The sequence below is a fragment of the Cibotium barometz genome, chromosome 50, assembly GCF_041138505.1.
Source record: "Cibotium barometz isolate CiBa-2024 chromosome 50, ASM4113850v1, whole genome shotgun sequence".
NCBI classification, from domain to species: Eukaryota; Viridiplantae; Streptophyta; class Polypodiopsida; order Cyatheales; family Cibotiaceae; genus Cibotium; species Cibotium barometz.
Window position 1 is genome coordinate 21,330,084 of NC_141095.1, and position 12,451 is coordinate 21,342,534.

Consider the following 12,451-nt stretch of genomic DNA (forward strand, 5'->3'; position numbering starts at 1 on the left):
AAGAACCTTATTGAAGTCAACAATGACTGCCAGGTCTCGAGAGTCATTGAAGCATCAAAACTGTGATAGCGTGGAGAACAGTGCTCAATGTGCTCTACCTCATCAATGGGTGGTAGGGTTTTCGAGCCAACAACTTGAATTTTAACTACATGCACAACAATTAAGATGGTCAGGACACACCCACAGACAGTGAGACAAAGGACTTATATATTATATTGCCGCAAAATAATGAGGCTTTCATGAGCAAAAAGCTACAAAGTTGCAAGAAGCTAAAGCTTCTTGCATGCTCGGGCTTTGGGAAAAATTGGGTTAGTACTTTTCTTGGGGTCCCGAAGAGGCCCATCCTCCACCTGCCTTTTCTTCTTCTTCTCCGCAGCTCTCCTGCAACAAATTGGAGGGTCTCTTCCATATCTGGGTCCAACTCCTCTTTAGTATGTATACCTTTGTCGACGCGGCTTGGCTCTCCAGTTGGAGCAATGACATGACTTAATGTCTTAATGACATCAGTACCTAGGATAGCAATAGGAAATCAAGTTAGGAGCACATGTAGTTAATATGATCACAATGATCATGGATAATCATGTCTGAGGATAACATGTTACAGCAACCAAAATTACCTTGTGTGATCTCAGAACCAGGTGTCTCCCTCAGGATGCCTCCATCACCAACAAGCACATCAGTTTTTTCAGTAGACAGACTACAACCCTCAAAGTTTTTGTATTTCATTATCAAGGCGTCTAGGTCAAAGGGGGCGTCCACATCATGCATGGACGAGGTGGAAGCGGCTGGGTCCACCCCCTCGCTAGCCTCTGGCTCACCTGAGACATAACAGACAATTACTGTACATATCAAAAGTAGCATGAATCCTGTCCTATGAAAGATCCTATGAAAGAGGCATGCCTTACCTATGGACTCCTCATATGCATTCCCAAGTGCCCAACATCTTGCTACAAGTGGTATCTCCCACGAACAGTCCGAAACAATGCACTTGGGCTCAGTCGCACAGACAATGGAAATGCAAAAGGGGTGGTACTTGTGGGCACATGATGGCAGATAATAAACGTCGCCCGCATGTTTGCTTAACAACAGCTAGCCACAGGCCACACAAGATCCACCAATGAGGATAGTGTCAGCACCTAGGACAGACTTGGCAGGCGGGGTAGGCACTAGAAGGGCTCTCCCCTCTCTCTTCAAGAAAGTGCATGCCTCCTTCACGAAGGAGGCCTGTCTCCTCAGCTCACATAACACATGCTCCATTTCCTCAACCAAAGCTTGCACATAATGAAAAACAACCAGCCATCAGAACTTTCAAGCATGTGTAAGTGGTTTGAGCACCTGTCAGTGGTCTGTGCAGTGCCCTAAGGTCTAAGCACCAGTGAGTGGTCTAAGCACTTGAAAGTGGTCTAAGCACTTGAAAGTGGTCTAAGCACTTGCAAATGATGCAACCACTTGCAAGTGGCTCTTCCAAGTTTTCTAAGCACCTGTTAAAGGTCTTAGAAATTGTATGTGCTTTGTGCTTTTGCTAGTGTTTTAAGCACTTGCAAGTGGTATGAGCACTTGAAAGCGGTATGAACACTTGCAAGTGGTCTTGAACTTCGCTAGTGGCCTAGGCACTTGCAAGTGGTCTTAGAACTTGCAAAAGGCATGAACACTTACAAGTGGCCTTAGCACTTGCAAGTGATATGACCACTTGCAAAAGGTATGACCACTTGCAAGTGGTCTTAGCACCTTCAAGTGGTCTAAGCACTTGTTAAACTTCTAAGAACTTGCATGATTTCTATGCACTTGCTAGTGATGTAAGCACTTACAATGGTATAACACTTGCAAGTGGTCACAGCACTTGCAAGTGGTCTGAATACTTATGAGTGGTCTATGAACTCGATGACCTCTAAGCACTTGCGAGTGATGCAATTGGAACAAGCACTTGCAAGTGGTGTAAATGCTACACCACTTTCAAGTACTTGAACCACTTGCAAGTGCTTGGATCACTTTCAAGTGCTTGGATCACTTGCAAGTGCATATATCACTTGCAAGTGCTTGGACCACTACTTAAAGGATAGAAAAATACTTGAGTTTTCAAAAGTACCTGCATAGTAGACACCTCCTCCTTTATCTCTGCAACAACAGACGTCACAGCACCAGAAGCCACTGAGACCACCCTCTCCAGCACTCCTATCTCAGCTTCCTTCTTCAGAATGAGAGCTTCATTTTCTAGGGGAGATGCTTTTAATATCTCCATGTCTGCTCTAAGTCTCTCCATCTCTACTATAATCGGGGCATAGGCCGAATAGGTGCTTTTAATATCTCCATGTCTGCTCTAAGTCTCTCCATCTCTACTATAATCGGGGCATAGGCCGAATAGGTGCTTTTAATATCTCCATGTCTGCTCTAAGTCTCTCCATCTCTACTATAATCGGGGCATAGGCCGAATAGGTGCCTTCGGTGCGTAGCCACAAATCCCTCTTCTCTGCTAAGACCAATTTAGCAGAACCAACCTTCGCTTCAGCAATATGGGCCTGCCCATCAAGATCTTCAGCAATTCTACCTAACCATTCTATGTATAGGGGCTGGGATGCAACCTCAGTCGGTTTTGCAGGGTGATTAGACACTGTCAAGGCGTAGGAGTCAACAGCATGCTCTGTTTGTCCATATAAGACAGAAACACCGTAATCGGACATGAACTTCCTCACTTTGCGATTCAAACCTCCGTTGAGCCTTCACATTCTCCAAGACCATACCACCCACCATAGCCCATGCAATATTGTGACTTTCGGGATGAGCTTTAACAACTGCACAATTCTCAAAGGCAAACCCCCTAGCAAACTTTGTCATTAGTTTCCCATTAGAGGGGGCAGCCTGGTACACTTTCTGATACAAAAGACGGCAAGCGTCGTATAGGTGATCCTGCACCATATGTAGGAAGACCTTTGTTTTCTTCTTTTCGGGAACTTTGAAGATAGTCAGCCACTCCTCAGGTGGCAAATCCTCGACAGTAAGGTCTTTGAGCAGCTTGCCCTCCATGCTCAAGCCGTACTCAGCATGTAACTCAGTTGCTAAGTAGCAAAAACGGGAGAGCTTGGGGTACTCAGATGACGCTGTCAATAAGAGAACAAGCAAACGTTAGTTCTCAAGGGGAGCATGCATTGACAGGGAAACAATGTGCAAACAAAAGCCAATGGAGGAGATGTGTAAGAAGGATATGTGCATGCAGACATGGAAGAGGAGCACAATACCTTTCTGAGCGGACTTTTCTATTGGGGGGCCGCATGTTGTCTGGGAAGATTCACCTTGCTCTGGCATCGGTGAAGGGGTCTGCACAACTGAGTCAGCATCCGCAAAGGGTCTCTTGCACCTCCTAGGGGGGGTGTTCTTCTTGGGGGTGGGATCACTCATCTCTGTGCACACGGCTGTGAAACGGTAAAACCGTGAGTGATGCGAGGCAGCAGAGGGATCAATGGGCAGGAAGCTCGCTCGGTGAGAGGGAATGCAGGAACAGAGCAGAGGGAGAAGGGGGGCGCGTGCGATAGGCCAAATCAATGCATGCTTTAAAGAGGGTGGCCCAATCCTTGCATGCTTTAATTTTATGATGGCCCACTATTTTCCATATTACTAATTTTAAAAACACTAAACTTCCCTCCTTTTAGGGGCTATTGGTGGTACCACCAAAAGGTGAAAAAAGTGGTACCACCTATACATGCTTTCACCCATGCCTAGGTAGTACCCGACAAGCCTAGGGAGCTCCCAATGCATGCCAGCAGTTACCAGCATGCATTGGGAGCTCCAGGTACATGCGGGTAGCTATTGGCATGCCTAGGTAGCACCTGGCCTACATGGTGTATGTCAGTAGCTACTGGCATACTTAGGTAGCTACCAGCATGCCTAAGTAGCACTTAGAATGCATTCGAAGCTACCAGCATGCCAAAGTAGCACGGAGCATACATTGGGAGCTCCTCGCATGTCTTAGGTATATGCATTGGGAGCTCCCAATGCATGTCGGTAGCTATCGGCATAATACCTAGGTAGCAAACAACATGCATATTAGACGCTACCAGCATGCCTAGGTATGTCGGTAGCTACCGGCATGGAATACATTGAATCTCGCGTTTGGAGCCACGGTAAAGAACCATGAAATTCACTTAAAGATTGAGTTCTATGATCTAGAAATAAACTTTAATGAATCTTGGGCTTAGTTTATCAGTAAAATGAAAAGCATCATGACCTAATTGGATGGCATAGATGCTAGGATCGGAGATAAAGATGCAGTTGCAATAATTTTAAAAAGTATGCCAAAAGAATACAATGTACTTGTCACAACCTTGAAGAATCTACCAGAGCCAACATTTGATGGATGTGTGTCCTCTCTTTTGGAGAAGGAGAGAGAATTAAAAGGAAGCCATCCCAGCACTATTGCAAATGAATGCGGGTTCAAAGACAAGCCAAAGTGTAACTTTTGCAACAAGTTCGGGCACAAAGAAGAAGATTGCAGATTGAATAAAAGCGAGCGCAACTTTATGGAGACTACTTCAACCACCAAGTATGAAGACATCTCCCAAAGATCAGCTCTTCTAAAGAGCAAGGAGGCAACCACCACCACTACCCTAGCCATCTGTTGTAAAAAAGGAGTCACCATATGAGTAGACACCTATCTTATCTTTTCATCTTGTTTGTTGTGTGTATCTGCCCAACCACCTGAGAGTGGCCAATTGAACACCCAGGGGGGTAATGATCATTGTAACTCATACTCGGCCACCTAAGAGTAGCCAATTGAGCACCTACAGCAGGGGGGTAATGACTAATGTAACTCACATCTAACCACCTTGAGTAGCCCAAAGATATGGCACCAAGGGGGAGTGTTGAGAAGTATGGTGTCATAGAGCACATGTAGAGGCAAGGAGTGAGCCGGTGAGGAGGAAGCCATATGGCAAAAGTGGATTATCCCACATACAAGAACCAAGCAAAGATGTACTCTACCCATATAAAAGGGGTCATTTTCAAGCAATGGAAGAACAAGCCCTTGCACACATCTCAAGTCACTTTTTGTGCTTAAGTCTAATGCATACACTCATCATTATGAGTGCACTTAGGCACCATCCATCGTAGGTTTAACTTAATCACTCTCATTAGTGCTTGCTTAACTTGTCATTAGTCTAGTTAGCGTCATGTAGAGGTACCATGAATCTTAACAATCATCTTCTCCCTCATCTTAGTGGCTATGGTGTCTTCCTGGGACAGGCAATGCAACACACATATTGGTGGAGAGAGAGAGAGAGAGAGAGAGAGAGAGAGAGATATGGAGGAGAGAGAGAAGAGTGGAGGGGTATGTTGAAAGAAGAAAATTTTAATATATAATATAATATAAAAATATAAAGGTATATAATAAATAAGTATAAATATAAATATATATATATAATACAAATATATAATAATAATAAGATATTAAATAAATCTATATATTAAATATATGCTAATTTATTATAATATAATATTATATATTATATTATATTAATACTATTATATATAAACATATTCACACATACATACATATGCGTACACACAATCACACGATGTGTGGGAAGAGAGAGAGAGAGAGAGAGAGAGAGAGAGAGAGAGAGAGTATGTGCACATGTATGTGAGTGAGAGAGGATTGTGTCTGTGCGTGTGACAAAGACATTGTGAGAATGCATGTGAGAGAGACACACACAGATATGTGTCTATATGAGAGAGTCATACACAGACACATGTACATACACGCATACACATATGTACACACAAATACACACAAGTGTATACAAATACGCATACACACAAACACACATACACTTGCACCCACATTTTCACTCACATACGCATACACACAAACACACACTCGCTTGCACCCATGTATGCGTACATAGATGCACACACATGCACGCAATCACACAATACTTGTATATAACTTAATAATTAAGATACATGTAACGTTAATTATTAAAATGCAACCCCTCTCGTGCTAGCAGCTCGATGGTGGGCAAACTCCTCCTCTCTCTCTCTCTACCTCCCCCCTACTAGCACCTCGATGGTGGGCAAACTCTTCTCGCTGACTCTATGGTGCCAGACCAGAAGGAAGACAAAGAAAAGAAAGAAGAAGGATGCTGCCATCATTTGCCTTCGAGCAGAAGCAAGCACAGAGAAGCTTTGGAAAGAGGTATGGGCACTTGTCTGCTCTACAAGAGGCCCTCCAAAGCTTGGATCGCTTTGATCAGACTGAAAACCCTCATATATATGCCCTGCTCATCAGTGTATGTGACCAGATTTCGTCCTTGTCAGCAGCCAACCGGTTCCACGCGCGTGTGGTTTTAGCTGGCCTAGACCAGCACGCGCCCCTGTCCAACCACCTCGTCAGCATGTATGGCAGATGTGACAGCATAGAAGATGCTCGTACTGTGTTTGAGAGCATGACCCATAAGAATGTGGCATCATGGAACGCCATCATTGCAGCATGCAGCAGCCATGGCCATGACCATGAGGTTCTTCCATTGTTTTCAAAGTTGATGGAGACACGTGATGCTAAACCCAACAAGGTCACATTCATCAGAGCCCTTGTTGCAGCCTCGCGCCATGCCTCTGTGCCACATTCCATGATGCTCCATGCCCACATCGTGGAATGTAAGTTGGAGACTGATTTATTTGTGGGTAATGCCTTGATTAACATGTATAATAAGTGTGGCAGTTTAGATGATGCTAAGAGGGTGTTTCGGCGAATGTCGACTCGAGACGTGGTTTCATGGACTGCAATGATTGATGCATATGCCCAGCTGAATAACATCAAAATATCTCTTCAATTGTTTCAACGCATGCAATTTAACAGTGTTAAGCCCAATGCCGTCACTTTTATTAATCTACTTAAAGTATTTAATAGCCCTGCAGCATTAGCAGAGGGCAAGAAGATTCATGCTCTAATCCGAAGCAGTGGGTTGGACTCAGATCCGGTTTTAGGGAATGCTCTTATAAGTATGTATGGGAAGTGTGGCAGTTTAGAGGAGGCACACGCCATGTTTAACAAAATGCATCCACGTGATGTTGTCTCCTGGAATGCCATACTTGCAGCATATGCACAGCAGGGATGTGGCAAGGATGCTATTGAACTATTCAAACAGGTGCACCAGGAAGGTATAAAGCCGAACAAAGTCACCTTCGTTAGCGTTCTCGATGCATGTGCTGGCCAAACAGCATTAGGAGAGGGTCGGTTCATACACGCTCTTATCTTGGAGAATGGAACCAAGTGTGATATTGTGCTGGAGACTGCCCTTCTTAATATGTATGGGAAATGTGGAAGTGTGGAGGATGCAAAGCATAGTTTTGATAAGATGGCAACAAAAAATGTTGTTTCATGGACAGCGATAATATCTGCATATTCTCAGCATGGTCATATTACAGAGGCTTTGAAAGTTTTTTACAAAATGATGATCTCTACTGTTAGACCAAACAATGTAACCTTTATTGCAGTCCTTGATGCATGCACCAGTCCAGCAGTCCTAGCAGAAGGTAAGCTGATCCATTTTGCCATTGTTTGCAGTGGAGTTGACTCGGACAGTGTAGTGGGGAATGCTCTTTTGAACATGTACAGCAACTGTGGGCAAATTGATGATGCCGTTATACTATTTGGCATGTTGCCTACTTGTGATGTGATTTCATGGACTGCTATGATTGGAGCATATGCTCAGCATGCGCATGGTAGGGAGGCCCTTCAACTCTTTGGAAAAATGCAAAAGGGCGGCACAAAACCAAATAGCATTACTTTCATAAGTATTCTTGATACATGTGCCACCCTATCAACTTTAGCAGAGGGGAAGCTTGTGCATGCCTATGTGGTGGAGATGGGACTCGCCTTAGACCGTGATTTAGGAACAGCACTTGTTAACATGTATGGAAAATGTGGGAGTCTGGAAGAAGCCTACATGATGTTTCTTGGTTTTGGTGATAAAGATGTGGTCTCTTGGAATGTTATGTTGGCAGCATATGCACATAATGGATATGGCAAGCAGGCTCTTCAACTTTACCGCTCCATGGAGGAGAAAGGTCTGCAGCCAAACGCTTTCACATTTATTAGTGTTATCAATGCATGTAGCCATGCCGGTCTAGTTGATGTAGGCCGGCAATACTTTGACTCTATGAAGCCGAAGTATGGTATCACCGCAACTATTGAGCATTATGTTTGTATGGTGGACCTTCTTGGCCGTGCTGGACAGCTGGAGGAGGGAGAGAAATTTATCAACCAGATGGCACTTGCACCAACTGCAATGGTGTGGATGAGCTACCTGAATGCCTGCAGATTGCATGGTAATCTCGAACGGGGGGCACTAGCAGCAGAAAATGTCCGAAAATTGGAGCCGCAAAATCTAGGAGCATCTGTGGTTCTATCAAACATCTATGCTGCACTAGGAAGGTGGAATGATTTATCAATAGTAGGAAAGGAGATGAAGCAGGGTGAAAAAAGAGCTAGGACACAGCTCCATTAAGGTAAATCAAAACTAGATAATGAGAAGCTGACAAGTCTACCAGAGCAAATGAGGATATGTGCCTGAAACGAACTTTGTGGATGGGGAGCTAAATGAGCATTTTTGCTCTCTGTAGGCTGTTGAAAGCATATTTATTGCAAGGGCTATCCACTATTGGGTCAACTGGAGTTGTCCTGGATGTGGCGCTCGATGGTAGTCTGAGCACCATTGTTTATGGGATTGGCCAGCAGCCCAGCAGGTTTGGAGGAAGATGCTATCTTTCTTCACCCAGGACCACTAGAGAGTGACCACTTCATCACCTGGAGTGTGGTTGCCTGGGCGATGGAGACTGGCCCAGCTCCCCATTACAAGGAGGATGGCACAGGATTGGCACTTTATCTGTCTTACCAGTGAATGATTGTGATGACGTCCAGCGAGGCACCTGAGACACTGGGATAGCTCCACACCTGAACTTGGAAAAACAGCCCAACTCCCCACCATGGGCTGCATGGCTCAATTGGCGGGGTTACAGCCGTGAGACCATCAAGTGGTCGGCAACTCCTGCTGACTCTGTCCAATCCCTTTGGACAGATCTCATCCATGCCCTTGGGCCTCCAGGAGGGCAGCTTCAGGGCCATGCAAAACCGGCAGGCGGCTATGCATCTGAAGCTGCGGGATGGGATCACTTGGCACTAGAAGCCACCCGTGTGGCTTTTTCCCTCACCCTTGCATATGTAGTCTCCCTCTGAGAGCAGTTCAGAAAAAGGGGAGTGCTCAACTTTGGTGTATTCTTAGCTGGGAGGTTGGTGGGATATTTAGGTGTGATGCAGTGGTTGTGCTGGAGCAAAAAGGCCATGTAGTCATTGAAATAAGGGTTTATCATGGCATCTCATGCCTTGTGGGTGGGAAGGGTGTCGAGCCTGCACTTGGTTTGTACCAATCACCACACATTAAAACAGATTGCGTCCATGTCTGGGTGAGATATGTCATGTCTTCTTGGCTGATGCTCTGACAAGTCCTTGCAACAGTCAGTGCGACTCATCTAAATGGGTTTCAGCATTTCTTTTTCACAGGAGGGAGGTGACACACTCGTGCATATTATCACCTCTTTGCTCAACCTTAAGCATGAAACACAACTTACACACTCACTCTATGAACATGACACTTACGTATGTACACACTCACTATGAACATGACACTTACATATGTACACACTCACTATGAACATGACACTTACATATGACAAGTGATTTAGAAGGGAAACATGCCAACACTCATGTGGATGTTTCTTTTCTCCTACACACATGTGATTCTATTTCCCCTAACACAGCACACGCACATGCGCTTGCATGCACGGTATAAAAGATGACAAATACAAATAGAATACACATGACACAAACTAATATATGCTTAATACAAGTGAACTCTTTACATCCTTGGAGAGTGACCAGCCAAGTCCACGCATGTCACTGTTCAATATGCTCTGTAATCCAAACGTGTGCATGGATGGTATGCTTTTTGTTGCAGCATCTACTCAAACAACATCAAATATCCTCCTTGTTTGTCTTGAGCTTTCCAACACTGAAGGCTTTTGAGCATCTTCTCCAGGAGCAGGAAGTGGAGGGCTTTCATGATCTGCTTTGGCCATAGATGCATCAAGACATCTCTTTGTATTCTCCACTACTCTTGCTATCATGTATGCGTGATTGGGGACTCGCAAGCTCTTGCTGCCCAGCCTCCCATTGCTTTATGATTCTATTGGTCTTGAGAAGTCTTGAGCATCTACAACACCAAAGTTGTTACAAGTGAAACTTTAACCCTACTGCTGGGTGACCTTTGGCTGACTGGGGAGCTCATTGATCCACCTAAGAAGCAGGTTCATTAAAGCTACATTAGTCTCTTGCCAAATTCTAGAAGATTCTAGTAACTGCTTTTGCAGTGTTTGGTTCTCGCTCTGTTGAGACTCCTGCAACAAGCAAGTGCACCAGTTTTTCTAACAGTGAGCTGTTTCTTAGCCAGAAGAAAGTGCCAATTACACCCATGTTGAAGCTTGCAACTCTGTCAGCGGCTGAGTCGAATAAATGTTGTAGAGTGAAGGGTGGAACTCTTTGGTAATGAGCACATGACACAACTTGGTGAAAAGGATGCCCAAGTGTGGGTTTTTCTTTTAGATGGAGAGTTATTTTATTAGAAACATCATTATCAGCAGGAGCAGCATCAACTTCACAGCCTTTTAGTTTGTCGATTACATCACAGAGAGTTTAGGTCGAGGCCTCTGATCCATGAAGGACAGAGCAAGCTCACTGTGGCATTATTTCACAGCAAAGAGCATCATTGTCAGGAAGGTTGTAGCATGGGATGACAGTGGCTAATGCTACAAATGAAGGTATATGTCTTCTTTGCAATAGATAGTGCTGCATCATTCAATCCTAGAGACTTAATGATTCTTGATTGAAGCACAAACTTCTCTTCAAATAGTATTACCACAAACATCTCATCCATGTGGCTTAACTGCTGGAGAGCAGACAACATGGCCATATCAACCCTTGCAATGCCCACATAATTACCCCTTACTCTTTTGGGATACTTATGCTTGCACTGCTTGGTATCTTACAGAGTGTCCTCGTGATCCTTTGCTAGAATGTCAACGAGTCTAAGCACATAGTCACAGCTGGCTTTGGCTTTGTAAGCAAAGCTTCTAACAGTCTAGAGTTGATTTTAACATGAGTTTGATATCTAGAGCATGGATCTTCAAGGCAAAAGTTTAGCAACTCCTTTGACTCTCCCTCCACCATATCTGAAGCTCCAGGAAGCTCTGCAATGCACGCAACAAGTACGTTTTTGCCTCTTTGGCAATATGGCTAACACTGGGCAGTAGGCCCAGAATTGCCCATGAACTCCTTATGATCTCCATAGCAACACATCATCAAAAGTGTTGCCTTTATAAAGCTATTTGATTTTATTTGCTTGGAGAGGGCTTCTACATACATGTCAAGTTGCCACTAGCAATGCTGTTTTGATTTATTGAAGTTGTATTGTGTTGACTTTTCTAATTATAATTTTTTTTATTGATTTTCCATCCAAGCTCCTTGCATTTGTTTAGCCTTCATTTCTGTGTCAAGGGAAGGAGCCTTTTCCAATCTAGTTGGTTATTGATAATGACTTGAGATAAGTGATATGGTGAATCTTGTGCCAACTTTATATTTCTCAACTCATGGTTTGTGACATCCTCTTTGGAGCTGAATTTCTGAATAGCTTGACGCTGCTGCTTTTTTTAAAGGAGTTTGATTATATCTTCAAAAAGTGAATTAAATGGTGGCTTTTTTTGGCCCACCTTTTTCTTGGCTCCCCTTGTTTCCTCAATTTAAAAAAAAGAGGTTTTTGTGTTTCCTCCCCTTCTCTTCTCAAAAAGAAAGGGGGCTTTGCTTGGCCTCCCTTCTTTGCACATTGAAAAGGGGGCTTTTTATGCTTCCCCCCCTTCTCCTCTTTGGGGCTAGGAAAGGGAAGCTTTTTGTATGCCTTTACTTTCTCTTGCTAGAAATGAGAGCTTTTTAGGACCCCTTTTGAAACAACTATAAAAAGAGGGATTCTAGTTAGTATCCCGTACATGCTAATAAGCTATTCGTGGTGTATATGAGAGAGAGAGAGAGAGAGAGAGAGAGAGAGAGAGAGTGTGTTTAGAATATAGATTCCAACTTTTTTGTACCATGCTAAGAAATGCTACTGCTTGATATATTACTTCTACATGCATTGCAAGGAAGAGCTTGAATATATCATATACTTCCTTTTTTCACTTAGTGCTTGCTTAAATAAAAAAAGTTATGAGATTGTTTATTCAAAGCAAGGAATCTTAAATAAAGAAAGTTAATTTGTTTGAATTTCAAGGAATCTTAAAGAAAATTTATATAAATCTGTCCCAAGACCGAGTGGTAGGGTGAAGGTTGGATTACGGGAAGAGCAGATCTAGACTCAAA

The 12,451-nt window shown here is 43.8% G+C and overlaps 1 protein-coding gene across 1 annotated transcript; it reads left to right on the plus strand.

Annotated features, from left to right (window-relative positions):
• The first annotated feature begins 5,968 nt into the window (after positions 1–5,968).
• On the plus strand, positions 5,969–9,446 carry LOC147609933 (pentatricopeptide repeat-containing protein At2g33680-like). The gene has a single exon (XM_086787049.1). It carries the CDS (start codon positions 6,129–6,131, stop codon positions 8,496–8,498), a length of 2,370 nt encoding a protein of 789 aa, XP_086643175.1. The 5' UTR covers positions 5,969–6,128; the 3' UTR covers positions 8,499–9,446.
• Positions 9,447–12,451: the final 3,005 nt, after the last annotated feature.